The sequence below is a fragment of the Myotis brandtii genome, unplaced genomic scaffold (genome assembly GCF_000412655.1).
Source record: "Myotis brandtii unplaced genomic scaffold, ASM41265v1 scaffold144, whole genome shotgun sequence".
NCBI lineage: Eukaryota > Metazoa > Chordata > Mammalia > Chiroptera > Vespertilionidae > Myotis > Myotis brandtii.
In genome coordinates, this window is record NW_005355159.1 from 4,868,418 (window position 1) to 4,885,157 (window position 16,740).

Below are 16,740 nucleotides of genomic sequence, written 5' to 3' on the forward strand. Positions count from 1 at the left end.
AAGCTTTAGGGCTACAAAATCTGAGTAAACTTCATAAAATCGTAGTACCTGTAAAAAATTAGGCAGATAAATGCCAGTGGTCAATTTTAGAACTACAAACATTCGGCATCATAAGTAATCTGCACTTAGGTGCCATCTGTTAATAAAGAGTGAACTACTAGCATCTAATAGTGACACTGCAGGAGGAGCGCAATAGCGCTCCCAGCACTTTTGGCGAAAGACAGGAGGAGTGCGATCGTACTCCCCGGCACTCTAGGGGTTAATATCCCTTCATTTCACTGGTTTAAACCATCTTATCTCAGAAAGAGACAGTCTACAAAGATCACACTCCCACCCCCCAGCCTGCTTCATCTTCAACATACCTTCCTCCCAGTTGTTCCACATCAGCCAACTGGCCTCTGTGTCTCTTGAATAGTCCTTGAGGCCTTTTTGGCTGTTATCTTTCTGTAAAGCTGTTCCCCAGCTATCTGCGTGGATTAGTTCCTTGATTCTTTTAAGTCTCTCTGTTCAGATGCCAACTATCAATGAGGATGTTCCTAATTACCCTCCAAAAAATAGCATCACCCTTACTATTTCCTTTCCAGGTTTTATTTTTGTTTTTTGTCTTTTTCACAATGCCTGTAAGTGAGTACTCTTCTGTATGCTGCTGAGTTCAGAATAATGCCTGGCATACAACAAGTGCTCAAGCGTTCAATGTAATTGCTAAGTGAATATAAAAATTTATATTTTTTGCTTGCTAACAATCAGCAATTATGTCTTTTTTTTTTTTTTTTAGTCAGATTGTCTTGGCGGCACATTTTCTCTCATTTATATTTTACGTCTCCACCCCAAAGATTCACTGATATCTATAAAAATTGTTTTACTGTTTTAAAATTTTAATATATTATGAAATGTAATGTACATGTGGAAAAGTATATAGAACAAATGTATACAGCCTAACAAAGAATTATGTAATGAACACTGTGTAATTCTGTTTCAAGTCAAGAAACATCAATGTGAGAGAGACACATCGATTAGTTGCCTCCCACATGAGCCCGGACCAGGTCCAGGGATCAAACCTGCAATCCAGGTATATGCCCTTGACCAGAAATTGAACCAACACACATGCTAACCATTGAGACCCACTTTTTTAAATATTGGAGTTAAACATATTTAGTGGGTTCTAGTCCCTACAAGTAAGATTTTTTTGCAAGTTCAAATAATACCAACTTTGGCCAGTTGACAGGTTCTGCATATTGTCTCTTGAGTCCTTTTAAGTCACTCTAATAGTCTTTGAGGTTCCTTTCATACATTTCCTCTCCAGCCCTAGATTCAGCCATTTTCCAGAGCCCCTGTTTTTTGTTTTGTTTTTTAGTGGGAATGGTATTTCAGGACTACAGTCTGGGCACTGGAGATGCTCATTGCTCCTGGGTAGATGGATCTAGGAGATATATATTTAAAAGAAAAAAATACCATGTGTCTCATTTGCTGTACCCCAGAATACACTCACAGCAGCCTTAGAATAACAATACTAATACTACCAATTCATCGGATTACTGAAAACAGTTTGAAAAAAAAATTTTTTATATCTTCTCTACTTTTAAAAAAAGATTGTACTACATTAATATTGGTTTATTTTTATTATATAGATATATTCTCACCCGAGGATTTTTTTTAAATTTATCTTTATTGTTGAAAGTAATACGGATGTACCCTTTTTTTCCCTATTGACCCCTTCCAGCTCGTCCCCCCATCCCCCCACCCCACTTTACCACACTATTTGCTTGTGTCCATGGATTATGCATATAAGTTCTTTGATTATAAGTTCTTCCCACCCCCCCCCACACACACACCCAATGCATATAGCCATTACATGCTAAATAAACTCCTGAAATTTAAGTTTTCAAAATATTTTATGGTTGGTGCTTTTATGTATTCTTGCATGGAAATATTTGCCAACTCCAAGTGATTCTCATCTGGAGTCACTTTTACTCTTTTTACCCTTGCCTCCCTCCTCCCCCCAGCAGACTTTATCAATGTCTGGAGACATATTTGGTTGTCATGACTAGAAGATAGCTACTGGAATCTATGAACTAGAAGCCAGGGATGCTGCTAAACATTCTACAGTACACATGACATCCCCACAACAAAATATTATCCAGCCCAAAATGTTAATAGTTGATTCTGTTGAGAAATCCTGATGTAAAGGTTGTATAGTTTTAACTTTTATATGAATGTCTTAGTTCATTTCAAGTTATGTTTTGTGCAAGATGTGAGGTTTGGATCAAAGTTCATTTTTCTTTCATATGGATAACTAGTTCCAGTTTAGTGATTTTCAACTGAGAGTGATTTTGCCTCCCAGCGGATGTCTGGAGACATTTTGGTTGTCACAGTGAGAAAGGAGTACTTCTGGCATCTAGTGGGCAGAGACAGGGATGTTTTTAAGTATCCTACAATGTGCAGGACAGCCCCCACCACAAAGAATTATCTGGTCTAAAATTTCAATAGTGCCAATGTTGAGAAGCTCTGTCTAAAACCATTGGCTGAAATGACTGTTTTTCCCCTCATTGAATTGCCATATTACCGTGGAAGTGTGGGCCATAGTTCTATTCTATTCCATTAGTCTATATATCTGACTTTATGCCAATACCTCCTAGTCTTGTAGTAAGTTTTGAAATCATGTGGTGGAAGTCCGATAGCTTTGTTCTCTTTTTCAATTGTTTTGGCTCTTTTGAGTTCTTTGCATTTCCATGTAAATTTTGGTCACAGCTTGTCAATTTCTCAAAAAATCTAGGTAGGATTTTAATTGGGATTGCTTTGATTCTGTAGAACTTGTATTTTACAAATACCTTCTAAAATAGTGTTCAACTAGATTGCCTTTTTTTCTTTTTAAATAAACTGATCATCTTTTTTAATTAGAAAATTTATTCATTTACATTTATTATGATAATTGCCATATGGACTCTTTATAATTTCTACTTGTCTTACTTTTTCTAATCTTCTTTCTTTTGCTTCTTTTAAGGGGATTGACTCCCTCCACCCTGCCTTTTCCCCTCTCGGTTGATTTGGTACTTATACATTGTTCTGGTTTTTTGTTCTCTTAGTGGTTGGTTACTCTTGAATTTTTACAATGAATTTTCCCACTCGTTGAATTACCTTGTTACCATTGATGTGTGGGTCAGTTTCTTAACTTGATTCTGTCCTATTAATCAATATACCTCCAAAGACCATAGAGCATTTTGACTCGTATCACATCCTCCTGACTGATGTTTTAATGCTGTCTTAAAAACCTAACTATATTACTATTTTACACAATGTTTTTTTTATCTAAAAATATTTACTTTTTTGTCTTTTTATTTATTACTTCTCTAATCTACAATCTGAGATCCTCTTCATTATTCCTGAAATACTGTATGTTCTACTTGTTTCTTTGAGGAAGGTCTCTTGATGATAATCCTTATTTTAATCTGGAAGTATTTTTATTTTGCTCTTATTCAATTCCAAACATAATTGTAAGTTCACAGTTTGCTTTTTTTGCTTATATACTAATATATAAAAAGCCAGGGGCCATCATGAGCTAAACGACCGGATAGACAACTGAACAACAGGCTCCATTGGTCAGGGGATGTCTAACGGTGGAACTGGGGCCCCTCAGGCTCTGATGAATCCGTGGCAGCAGCGACTGGTGAGTGGGTGGGCAGATGGCAGACCGCTTGGTCCTTCCTCCCGGCCCTCAGACTCCAATCAATTGGTGGCGGAGGCGTGGTGGAACTGGGGACTGGCTCTCTTAATAGTCCTGCAGGTTCAATCTCCAGAGGACAGGCCAGGCACCAACGGACCAGCGCCACCAGCATGATCCCAACAGAGCTGCCGGCCTCCTGGAACTCGGCCTTGGGCACTGCGGCCACTTACCCTCCCTAGACACTCCACAAGGAAGAAAGGATACTGCCAGCAGCGAAAGGGGCGACCAGCGGTGACTGCTTTCCCGTGCTTCCTCCAGGTCACTCGAGCTGGGCCCCCCGCCCACCGCACTCCAGATGAAGTGTGAGCACTGCACACGGAAGGAATATAGTAAAAAAACAAAAACGGATGACCAAGAGAATGCTGAAGTCAACGTCTGAAGTCCGGCTCAGGAGAACGGAGAGAAGGGAGAATGCCATAAGTTGGCCGATGCCAAGATATTTCTGAGTGACTGCCTGGCATGTGACAATTGTGTGACCACAGAGGAAGGAGTCCAAATTTCTCAACAGAACACCAAGGACTTCTTCCATGTTCTGAACCTTAATAAGAAATGTGATACCTCACAGCACAAGGTGCTGGTAGTGTCTGTGTGTCCTCAGTCTCTGCCTTATTTTGCTGCTAAATCCAGCCTGAGTGTCACTGATACATCCAGAAGGCACAGCGGCTTCCGCAAAAGCCTTGGGGTGCACTGTCTTTGACATGAAGATAGCTGCGGACTTCAGCATCCTGGAGAATCAGAAGGAATTTGTGCGTCGATACTGCCAGCACCATGAGGAAGAGCCCCGGCTACCCTTGCTGACCTCCGCCTGCCCCGGCTGGGACCGATATGCAGAGCGCGTACTGGGTCACCTCTGCATGGCCAAGTCTCCCCAGCAGATCATGGGCTCTCTGGTGAAGGATTACTTCGCCAGATGGCAGAACCTGTCCCCAGACAAGATTTCCCACGTCATTGTGGCCCTGTGTTATGACAAGAAACTTGGAGGCCCTTTGAGAAAATGTTCCCACAGCTTTGCATAATTCCCAGGGTGCTGACTGCATGTTAACCTCAGGTGAAATTGTCTAGATATGGGGCAAAGTGACCTCGCCTTGAATGACGCCGCCGTGGACACTCTGGAGACATGAAGGAGGAGTAGGTGAGGCTCCACGAGGGGGCCAGCTCCGACGGGTACCTGGTGCACATCTTCAGGCATATGGCCATGGAGCTGTTCAACGAGGATGTGGGGGTGCCCCCCTACCACACCCTGAGGAACAAAGACTTCCAGGAGGTCACCCTTGAAAGGGACGGAGAGGTTCTGCTATGCTTTGAGGCTGCTTATGGCTTTTGGAACATCCAGAAGTGGTCCTGAAGCTGTGAGGGGCAAGTTCCCCTGCCACTTCATGGTGGTCCTGGCCTGCGCCGGGGATGCCTACGCGGCAGGGGCCAGGCCCAGGCGAGGACGGGCGTGCAGACAGGGCACTGCTGCGGCAGATGGAAGACGTCTACACTGCCATCCCAGTGTGGCCCCCCAGAGACCAGCGCCCATGTGCAGGAGCTGTACCAGGAGTGGCTTGGGGGGGAGAGGGGGAGGCGACTCCCCCCGGGCCCAGGCAGCCCTGCACAGTGCCTAGCAGGGCCCAGGGCAGCCTGCCAGGACATCAAGTGGTAAAGGTCCAGCAGACGCCCGGACGGCAGGCCACCTGAGAAGGGGTGTCAGACGCGTGAAGGAAAGGTTTAGCATCTCTGTCATCGCTTTGGTTTTCAGAATTCCCTGCTCCCCATCTGTCGTCTCCCTCCCTCTTAGGGGCGTTGTCGTCGTCACATTGGTGCAACTGGAATATTGTATCTCAAGAGGATTGCCCCAATGTACGTATCCTTTTATCCAACGATGAAAAAATCCCAGAGAACAAGAATGGAGACAGACTACTGTCCTTTAGGCTTAAAAAACCCCCGGAAGTGTCCTTCGAAGAGCTGAAACTTGGTTTTGTCCACGCGCCTCAGAGAGATTGGATAAGGAAATGGCCCGGCTTGGCCCTGGCTTTACCCACTTATGTTACTCTTGAAGGTGTCTTTGCAACAATGTGAATGAACTGCCACCTTTTGGAATAGGGGCTCATACGAAAGTCTGCATTCCCAACTTTTCTTGAAAACAGATCTATGTTCTGCAGCTGTGGCCACCGTCCTGAGACCAGGTCCTGTTGACCAGGTCCTGTTGCTGGTAATCAGGGGGCACTGGGGTGGAGGCCTTGTTTGTTATGGTTCGATTCCTGGTCAGGGCACATGACTGGGTTGCAGGCTTAATCCCCAGTGTGGGGCATGTAGGAAGCAGCCCTGATCAATGATTCTCATCACTTATGTTTCTATCTCTCTCCCTTTCTCTTCCTCTCTGAAATCAATAAAAATATATTAAAAAATAATAACATTCAGTGGATGAATGATGGGAAACAACCTGAGTCTCTTAACCTTCTTTATTCACTCTTAGCTGTTTTTCAAAGACAAATTATTAGTTAAAAAACCTTTTTAGTTAAATAATGTTTCTTTAGTTGCTTAATGCCTACCAGTTGTGAAATACCTTTAATAATATATAACGTATAGAGTATAGGAATAAAACTGTCTTAGATTTTCCTTTGACTCTTTCTCTTACCATAATTATTGAATTTAGGGTAACTCAGTTAAAAGCACTGTGGCATGTAGCATTTTTACCATGAAAAACGTGCTAATAAACATCTAGCCAGAATAGTCTCTATATCGCATAGTGATTATATATTGTTTTCCTTTGCATGTTCAAATTCTTGCAAATACTGCCATATGACAGGAACGTTAGGGAGAAGGGGGGTGGGGGAGTTAACTAATTAGTGAAAGTTAATATTATAAATGAAGAACAAAATCTTATGCTGATCTGAGTTTGCAGTTGACTAAGGTTTTTAAAAAACAGAACTTTTCTATGTTAACCTGCATCAGCCTTAGTTGCACATAATATTCTGAATTAAATATTAAGACCAATATTGAAAAGCATGAATTAGAGGGAGGGGAATTTGAAAGATAGCTAGGAGCGAAGATTAAGAGGGGAAGAAGGAAATAAGAAACTATAGATGAAAAGATATACTATAGCAAAGTTATTGATTTGTAGCTTTACGTATTTTATGAATGTCTAAAGGGAAAGGAGATACACATATAGTATAAAGACATGCTTATTGCTAAGAGCTTTTGTGATGTAAAATATATTCTATAAGTCTCAGATTTGATTAATTGACAAGAAGAAAAAAATACTTAGGAAATAATACCTTTGTATTTTTAAAATTATAAACCTCCACTGCCACCCAAAACTGCTGTTCTCCTTTGAGTTATCTGCATGTTATTACAAGTGGCATATACTAGTATTCTGCTTGGGTAAAGCTGTGAGTTTTATTTCCTTCCTGATTACATTTCCTGGTAAGTTACTAATATTTTGGAAACAGTTTAGAGAGAAAAAACATACTCCATATTTGATTTAGTTACATTTCTCATTTATTTTTTAGATTGCAGATTAGAATGACATATAAGGCAACTACTTCATTAATTCCTGTGCTTGGGAATCTTTTAAGGATATTAAACTTACTTATTTCTAATTATTCATAAAACAACTTCTATTGCAGTAAAGTGTGTTGAAATTTTCATGTGGCTTTATTTCCTTGACAATTTTTTAAATAGTATAGAAAATATATCTTCTATTTCATTTTAAATTTTAATACAATTGCTCATTTTAATATTATCAAATATCAGCATTTTAAGAAACTAGGTTTAAAAGAATTGTTATGAAAAAAATGAGATTACATTCAACAAGGAATATACAATATGCTTGGATTGTTAGAAATTTGAGTAATGAAATGAGGCTATATTGCCAGTGAACAATTATATAATCATATGTAACTAACTTATTTTTGTTGGCTTATTAGAGAAGTACAATACAAATGAATTTATTTTGGTTTTTCTAGCAAATTTTAAAAGCTTGCATTGACCAAGTGAAAAAGTATCCAGAATTCTATACTCTTCATGAAGTCACCAGTTTAATGGGATTCTTCCCATTCAGGACAGAGATGGGATTAAAGTTAGAAAAAACTCTTCTTGCACTGGTAAGGCTTGCCATATGAAAGTATATACTTATTTTTGTTTGAAACATAATCTGTATTTCACATAGACAACATTTGTGTTTAAATTTTGAATAATAATGAGATACAGCTTTATGGATATCAATACTTGATGTTTTTAAAAATGTCACTACCCACTTTATTTATTGATTTTCTTTTCTTAGAGTTCCCATCTTACTGAATATAAACAGGAAGCCTCCTCCCCCCCCCCCTTTTTTTTTAAGGGATTTTACACACAATTATACTAAAAGTAAGTGTGTGTGAAGAGGATATTTTAGATTTTCTCCTATACCCTGTGATGATATGTTCCTCATAAAATGAGAGGTTAAAGTGGCAGGAAAGATTCCATGGCACCCTTCTCTTGGACCCTTTTTTAAAAATATATAAATGGTGGGTGTCAAGCAAAAACATTATAGTCTTGCCCTGGCTAGTATACTCATTGATTAGAGCATCAATGACCTGCGACTGAAGGGTCCCAAGTTCAATTCCGGTAAAGGTCAACCAATCAGTGTGTCTCTCTCACATGGGTGTTTCTCTGTCTCTCCCCACTCCCTTCCACTTTGAATAAAAATCAATGGAAAAATAACCTCAGGTGAGGATTAACAACAACAACAACAAAAAGTCTTGACTTAAGGCTCTAAATTTGACATTTGCGTTTAGTAGAATGAAGAATTTTTACTTTAAAGTTTCCTATGATGAAAAGATACTTGGGGGAGAAATACATCAAGATTTTTGTAATAAGCAATGATTTCATTCTTATTTAGGGTAGTGTGAAATATGTGAAAACAGTATTTCCCTCAATGCCTGCAAAATTGCAGCTCTCAAAAGATAACCTATCTACCAATGAAATAACAGAACAAACAGCTGCAGCTATGCATTATGTAAGTATGAAAGTGGTTTGGGATGGGATCTCTATAAGTAATCTTCTCTGCCTCATAAAGTACAAATAATCTGGTTCTTTTAAAGTTTCCTTCAATTTCCTTTTTGTTATTTTAGTAAAGAAATTTCCAATAAGTATAATGAAGTAACAGGGTATATTTTGTTTTTCAGGACATTAGTAAAGATCCAAATGCAGAGAAGCTTGTTTCAAGATATCACCCACAGATAGTTCTAACTAGTCAATCATTATTTGCCTTATTAAATAATCATGGACCGGATTACAAGGAACAGTGGGAAATTCCAGTGTGTATTCAACTAATACCTGTTGCAGGTTTGTGATTTGCCATGTCAGGTAATGCTCTTAACAGAGGAGTTGGAATGGTTCTATTTCAGCTGTCTAAACACAGGTAGTTATTTCTCAAATACAAATATCTAAGTTTTGATTTAAGGAGGATATAAGTTTAATACTTATACTCAATAGAACTTTTTAAATAGAGCTACCACAGAATTGACACTCATCTAAATATATATAAGAGCCTAAGTGACCTTTATGACAGAATGACCGGTCGACCAGTCCCTATGACTCAATGCAGGAGCTGCCCCCCTGGTGGTCAGTGCACTCCAACAGCCAACCTGGCCCCTCCCCCTGGCTGGCCCCCATTGGCCCCTGGTGCTAAACCATTTGTAGAGACCTGCTTCTGGGTCGGGGTTTTGTACATAGCATAGCAGCTCCCTCACTGCAATCTATTGAAATTCAGCCCTTGACACAGGGATTTGTCTTGCTCCCTTTCTCTCCCTTCCCTGGGAAGGGAAGGAGGAGAGGGGAGGCAGCATCCGACATTTGTTCCTTCTGCACCTGGCCCAGCAACTGTCTCCTCCTCTCTCTACCCCATTGGAGCCTTTGGGCCCCAGGCTGGTATGAGGAACTGGGGGTGGGTGGTGGCGGACGTGGCCCCTTTTCCAGGGGGGCCAAGGGCTGGCTCCCTTCTTGGGGCCGGTGGCCAACCTCCCGCAGTCCATTACCCAGTTGGCCAACCTCCCACGGTCCCTCCTCCCCCGCCCCTCCCCCCCGCCACCATGCACGAATTCATGCACCGGGCCTCTAGTCTATATACACTGAGTGGCCAGATTATTATGACTGGCCAGATTATTATGAGCACCCCATCAGTACTTCGTTGGGCTACCTTTTGCTTTCAATACTGCAGCGATTCTTCTTAGCATTGACTCCACAAGATGTTGAAAGGTAATGCGAGGAATCTGATACCATGCACTGTCAAGTTCTGTGAGATTTGATGGTTGTGGAACCAGCTGCCTGATGGCTCTTTTAACTTCGTCCTACAAATGCTCAATTGGATTGAGATCTGGTGATTGTGGGGGCCACCTAAGCAAGGTAAAGTCTCCCTCATGTTCTTGAAACCATTCCTGCACAATATGAGCACCGTGGCATGGCACATTGTCTTGTTGGAAGAAGCCATCTCCATTGGGATATGCCATCAACATGATAGGTTGAACTTGATCAGCAACGATACTTAGGTATGTTGTGCTATTCAGACGTTTACAACTATCTGGCCCTCTAGCAACTTCGGAGCGAAATTATTGCTAATTTGCCTACAAACGTCAGGTGGTCATAATAATCTGGCCACTCAGTGTATATAAAAGCCTAAGCGACTGTTACAGACAGTTGACCAAACAACCAGTCACTATGACGGGCACTGTCCACCAGGAGGCAGATGCTCAACACAGGAGCTGTCCCCTGGTGGTCAGTGCACTCCCACAGCCAACCTCCCACGGGTGGCCAACCTCCCGTGGTCCCTCCCCCTGGACTGGGCAAGATGGCCCTGATCGCTGGCCAGGCTGAGGGACCCCACCCGTGCATGGATTCATGCACCGGGCCTCTAGTAGATAAGTTATATCTATAGAACCTGTACTCATGTTGAGGGGTGAGAGGTATTAGAGAAATAATTATAGTTTAGAGTGACTAAAAACACATGAAATGGTGAGGTTCTTCTATCTTTTAATGAAATGAAAGGAATGCAATACTTCATTAGACACCCTCAAATGGGTGAGTACTTGTCTGTTATTGGAATTCAGAATTAAAATAGGTCTATACTTATGAGCATAGGATAATCTGTCTATTGACAGGAAAATTATATTTGCATATAAATTCCTCTGTACAAAAGATTATTCCCCTTCAGTTTTGGTTCATATTTAGTAGCTTTTTCTTATATTCCAGAATTAATAATATTATATGTGACAACATAATTATAATAAATGAAGGACTGTGTCTAATGAAACAAAACTGCAAATGTAATATATTCTCTGGTAAAAATTTCATTACATGTCGAAACCATAATCCTATAAGATCTGAGTATTAATGACAGGAAAAGTATAATAATAAAATAAATCCTTTTAAAAAATTATTAGAAAAAATATATATTTTTCTTGCCAGTTAGATTCTCTGGTCCTTAGATCTCTAAGGGATTTTAAAGATCTTCTGGTTCAGGGGTGCCAGATATTTGGGCTTGTGCTACCACTTTCTTACCCATGCCTCTTTGTTTAGTGATCCTTCTAGCATACATTCTGGGTTTTTTCCCTAAATATCACTACTAGAAACTAATAACTCCCTTCTCTTTCTGTTTTAAGGTTCAAAACCAGTTAAAGTAATTTATGTTAATTCACCACTTCCCCAAAAGAAAATGACAATGAGAGAGAGAAATCAAATCTTCCATGAAGTTCCATTAAAATTTATGATGTCCAAAAATACATCTTTTCCAGTCTCTGCAGTATTTATGGACAAACCAGAAGATTGTGTGCCTGAAATGGATGTATGTAATGTTTTTTTTCCTTAAGGGAATGTATTTGTTTATTCTGTTGAAGCTTAAAGTTTTATTACAAGTCTCTAAATCTGGTAGTTAAAAATCTAGGCTGTAGATTGAAACTTAAAATTGAACCCCAAGTCAAGGTAGCCTTTGGGCAACTAATTTAATTTCCCTCAGCCTCTGGTTTTTCTCCTTTTTAAAAAAAAAAAAAAAAAAGGCAATACCTATTTCACAAGATTGTTGTAAGCATTAGGTTTGCTATTACAATGTAAAATGCTGAGCACAGTCATTAGTATGCATGTACTAAAAACTCAGTTAATAATGGTGATAGTTATGGTGGTAGTTTTAATTGTTCTCATTTATATTTAAAATTTTTTAAGTATGAAAAGGAGCAGATGAATTGGATTGGTACAGAAAGTATTTGGCCAGATTGTTAATCCTTTTCAATATACTTAGTAGCTGTGTGACCATAAGGAAGTTACATAATCTCTCTGTGTCTAGTTTGCTCATCTGTAAAATGGATATCATGATATTACCTAACTCATAGAATTATTTGGAATTAAATGAGTTAATATGTATAAAGCATTTAGAACAGTGCATTTAGAACAGTAAAGCATTTGCATTCCAGAAACAATAGCATTTGTTATTTTGTGTATTTTAAAATATCCATGATTATTAAAGTAAGACATTCTGTTTATACTAGACTTTCTTCATTTGTTCCACAAATATTTATTGAGTAGATACTTTTCTATGCACTGAGGATACAGCAGTGAATAAAAATAGTCTTTTTTCTCTTAGAGCTTATATCAGAGCTTAACAAAATAATAGCAAAAAAGCAGATAGTGGTAAATGCTATTCAGAAAAATAGAGTTGGTTAAGGGAAAGAGATAGAAATGGGACTATTTTAGACTCATAGTCAAGGAGGCTTTCCCAAAATAGGAAATATGAACAGAGACTTAAATAAAGTGAGAGAACAGACACAATTAAGAAGTAAAATAGAAAAATAGTTTTCTTATTACTAGGAGTTCATACTGTTTAAAGGATATTGGCTTTTTGGCTTTTATATGTTTTGGCTTTTTATGTTTTTCTCTGTTTGCCATTTAGCTTTTAATATTTTTATAATATAAATGTCATACAGCATTTCCAACTTTTCTTAAGTTATTTATTTATTTATTTTTGCATTTTAAAATCTACCTAAAACTTATATTAGTGTGAAGTGAATGTCAGGAAGTAACAAGTATTATGAAGAAACATGAAATAGGTTAAAAGGGATGAAAACTGACAGAGTAACTCTTTTTGTTAACAGCAGACCAGGTTATTTGGATCTTTCTCATTACTGCTGATAACTACACTTGATCTTAACCAAAAAGCCAAGAAGTGATTATTACTGCTGACAACGAAAAAAAGCTGGAAAAAATATTAAAATCCTTTCTTAAAATCATCAAAGAGCTAACAAGATAGTAAGGGCTGAGATATCAGAGAAGACCAGAATCCAGGGAGGTGAGGCTGTCACTTAGGGTTATTTTTGCCCTGGATGGTATTGACCAGCTCTGAAGACGCAACAGAAAATGAACTGTGGTTTTGGCAGCATCAGAGGACTAGGGAGACAAAAGTTACAGTTCAGTTTTTCATCAAAGGCTTAGACCCTGCAGGGCTATACCCCAAAAGTAAGGGTGAACCAGAAATAAATCAGCTTTCTCAGAGGTTGTAGCCTGAGTTTTCAGGCCTTGAACTTGGATTCAGATGGTTTTGGATTACTGGACTTTGCAAAAGCAAATGAAAATAATTCTTAGAGGAACATAATATAATTTTGAGCCTCAAATAGTTTCTGTGAATAACGTTTAAAAATATAGATAGCTAGAAACGGGAGGAGAAACAATGACCAAACAAACAGATTCACATAAATGGGTCTTAGAATTATCCATCATAAACTGTTAGTCAATTCTGTTTAGTTATACAACATTCAAAGAAAGTAATGCTTGAAAGAAACTGGAAACTTTTAAAAGCTATAACAGCCCAGCTGGTGTGGCTAAGTGGTTGAGCAGTGACCTATGAATCAGAAGGTCATGGTTGGATTCCCAGTTAGAGCACATGCCAGAATTTCAGGCTCACTCCCCAGGAAAGGGAGTGCAGGAGGCAGCCAATCAATGATTATCTCATCATCCATGTTTCTATGTCTCTCTCTCCTTTCCTCTCTGAAGTCAATAAAATATATATACACACACATACACACACACACACACACACACACACACTCACTCTAGAGCAGTGGTTCTCAACCTTCTGGCCCCTTAAATACAGTTCCTCATGTTGTGACCCAACCATAAAATTATTTTCGTTGCTACTTCATAACTGTAATGTTGCTGCTGTTATGAATCGTAATGTAAATATCTGATATGCAGGATAGTCTTAGGCGACCCCTGTGAAAGGGTCATTCGACCGCCAAAGAGGTCGCGACCCACAGGTTGAGAACCGCTGCTCTAGAGGCTCAATGCACAAAATTCGTGCATGGGGGTGGGGATGTCCCTCAGCCCAGCCTGCACCCTCTCCAATCTGGGATCCCTCTCACAATCCAGGACCACTGGCTCCTAACCGCTCACCTGCCTGCCTGATCGCCACTAATCCCTCTGCCTACCTTCCTAATCACCCCTAACCCCTCTGCCTGCCTGTCTGATTGCCCCTACCTTGCTCCCCTGCCGGCCTGATCAACCCTAACCACTTGTGCCTTGGCCCCCGGCCTAAGCCACAGTCTGGCCTCCCTCTGCAGAAGGCGACCATGCGGATCAGGGGAAGGCGCTGCCCCCATTACCCCACTGCTGCTGCCACTGCTTGCCTGAGCCTTGGCCTGGCCCTCGCAGCAGCCACTGCGGCTTTGTCTAGAACAGTGGTTCTCAAACTTGGCTGCACATTAGAATCACCTGGGAATCTTTTTAAAATCCTGATTTCTGGGCCTCATCCTCTGGAAATTCTGTTTCTTTGTTACTAATGTTGTGGCCTCACCCCATAACAAAGAAACAGAATTTCCGGAGGATGAGGCCCAGAAATCAGGATTTTAAAAAGATTCCCAGGTCATTCTAATGTGCAGCCAAGTTTGAGAACCACTGGTCTAGAAGGACGTCCGGATTGTCATCCGGAAGACGTCTGCTCTAATTAGCATATTACCCTTTTATTAGTATAGATATATGCATATATATATAAAGCTATAACAGATTTGAAAAAGAACTAAATAAAAATTTTACATTTTAAAACTGAAAAATACAGTAATTACAGTTAAGAATTCTGTAAGTGGGTTATAAGCACATTAGATAAAGCTGAAAAGAGAATCAGTAAACTGGAAGATGAGTCTGAGAAGACTATCCATATTGTAACGCAGACAACAAAAAGATTAAAAAATATATAGAGAATAAGGCAAGAGATAGAGAAGATATACTAGTAATGAGAATGTTTAATGTGTGTAGTTGCACCCAGAAGGATGGTGTAAAAGAGACATTGGGACCGAATCAATACTTGGAGACAAAGGAAAAACTCTTAAAAGACCTCAGAAACAAAAGGCACATTACCTATATAGCACTGAGAGTTAAACTGCCAAATAACTTCTCAATAGCAACAGTGGAGCCAGAAGACATTGGAATAATATTGTGCTAAAAGACTATAACCCATTTACTAAAATTCTCTAACCAAATTAAACAGAGATTTTTCATTAAATATTGAGTTTGCTACCAGCAGACCCCCTTTAATGGATGTTCTTTAGGCACAAGGAAAATAATCCAGATGGAAGGAGGAATGAAGAATAACAAAAGTGAAAATAATATGTATAGACTCTAATTTGTAGGTGATTGCAGGGGCACTCAAGAAGTTAAGAGATTTCTGAGATGACGGGAGCCCTAAGAACTCTAGATACTGACCAAAGTCCCTTCCAAGGCAAAAGCCTTTGTTCAGGAAAAATTACTGGTGGTAGAGTCCATATTGAGCAGAACAAGGGCATTAAAGACAAAAAAATTTTCAGATAACTAATTGTAGGTGAAGGGAAATAGAGGAACCAGATCTCAGAATGTGCTCAAGATTCACACACATACACACGAACCTACATATATGCATACTTTGTGGTAACAATGAAGCATGAGCTTCAGCCGTGGGCAAACTACGGCCCGCGGGCCGGATTCGGCCCGTTTGAAATGAATAAAACTAAAAAAAAAAAAAAAAGACTGTACCCTTTTATGTAATGATGTTTACTTTGAATTTATATTAGTTCACACAAACACTCCATCCATGCTTTTGTTCCGGCCCTCCGGTCCAGTTTAAGAACCCATTGTGGCCCTCGAGTCAAAAAGTTTGCCCACCCCTGGCTTAGAGCCATGAAACTAAGAAAACTGTCCTGGCATACAGGATTGTTCTTCCATAGCAGCAAGAGAAACCATCACATTTAAACATGAAGAACAGAAGAAGCTTGTTGATAGAAGCTCTTACAAAGGTATTAGAGGGAGAAAAACATATTGTTATAACATTTCTACAGTGAAGATGTACCCACAAAATCTGAACACTGTATTCATCCTAAAAAGCTCACTTCTAGAAATGTAGCTTAGAAGTACCAGGAAAAGAACAAAATGTATGTGCAAGCTATTCATTGCAGTACTGTTTGCAGTAGCAAAGGATTAGAAACAATGCACACATGTACAGGTATTAATTAAATAAATGGTACATTTTCAATAGCATACTAAGCAGCTATTAAAAAGAATGAAAGAAGCTTTAGATATGCTGCTATAGTGACATCCAGGATATATTGTTGAGTGAAACAGGCAAGGAAGAGAACATTTTTTTGTAATAGGCTACTTTTTATTTAAGTAAAAAGGATATATAAAATCCATGATTGGCCAAACATAGATTTACAGTTGTGAGTACATGAAATCAGAGTAAAGAAAATCCACACCATGAAGAATAAACTTAAACTAGTGAAAATGGTTAATTGGAGGAGGGATGGAACAAAGCAGAGGAGGTAGGATTATCAACTAGATTTCTCTGAATGTTCTTTGTTTTATACTTTTAACTGAGCCAAATAAATGTTTTACATGTCTCTAAAACAAATTTTAAAATGTTATAAAAGCCAATCAAAGCTGAAGTGAAACAACTGAACCCACTGTATACCAAGTTAGTGCTTTAACCAGTCAGAGAAGAATTATTTTAAGTGATAGAAACTTAGTAAATTGATTGTTACAGCCCT

At 39.4% G+C, this 16,740-nt stretch overlaps 1 protein-coding gene and 1 pseudogene across 4 annotated transcripts in view; both read left to right on the forward strand.

Moving 5' to 3' along the window:
- ICE2 (interactor of little elongation complex ELL subunit 2) overlaps positions 1 to 16,740 on the forward strand; it is a 59,853-nt gene that overhangs the window by 11,402 nt on the left and 31,711 nt on the right. For all 4 annotated transcript variants that reach the window (XM_014535502.1, XM_005861110.2, XM_014535503.1 and 1 more), the window contains 4 exons: positions 7,672 to 7,809; positions 8,589 to 8,705; positions 8,875 to 9,034; positions 11,347 to 11,528. In XM_014535502.1, coding sequence (XP_014390988.1) covers positions 7,672 to 7,809; positions 8,589 to 8,705; positions 8,875 to 9,034; positions 11,347 to 11,528 — 597 coding nt within the window. The remainder of the gene's footprint in view (positions 1 to 7,671; positions 7,810 to 8,588; positions 8,706 to 8,874; positions 9,035 to 11,346; positions 11,529 to 16,740) is intronic.
- LOC102259954 lies at positions 3,665 to 5,328 on the forward strand (annotated as a pseudogene).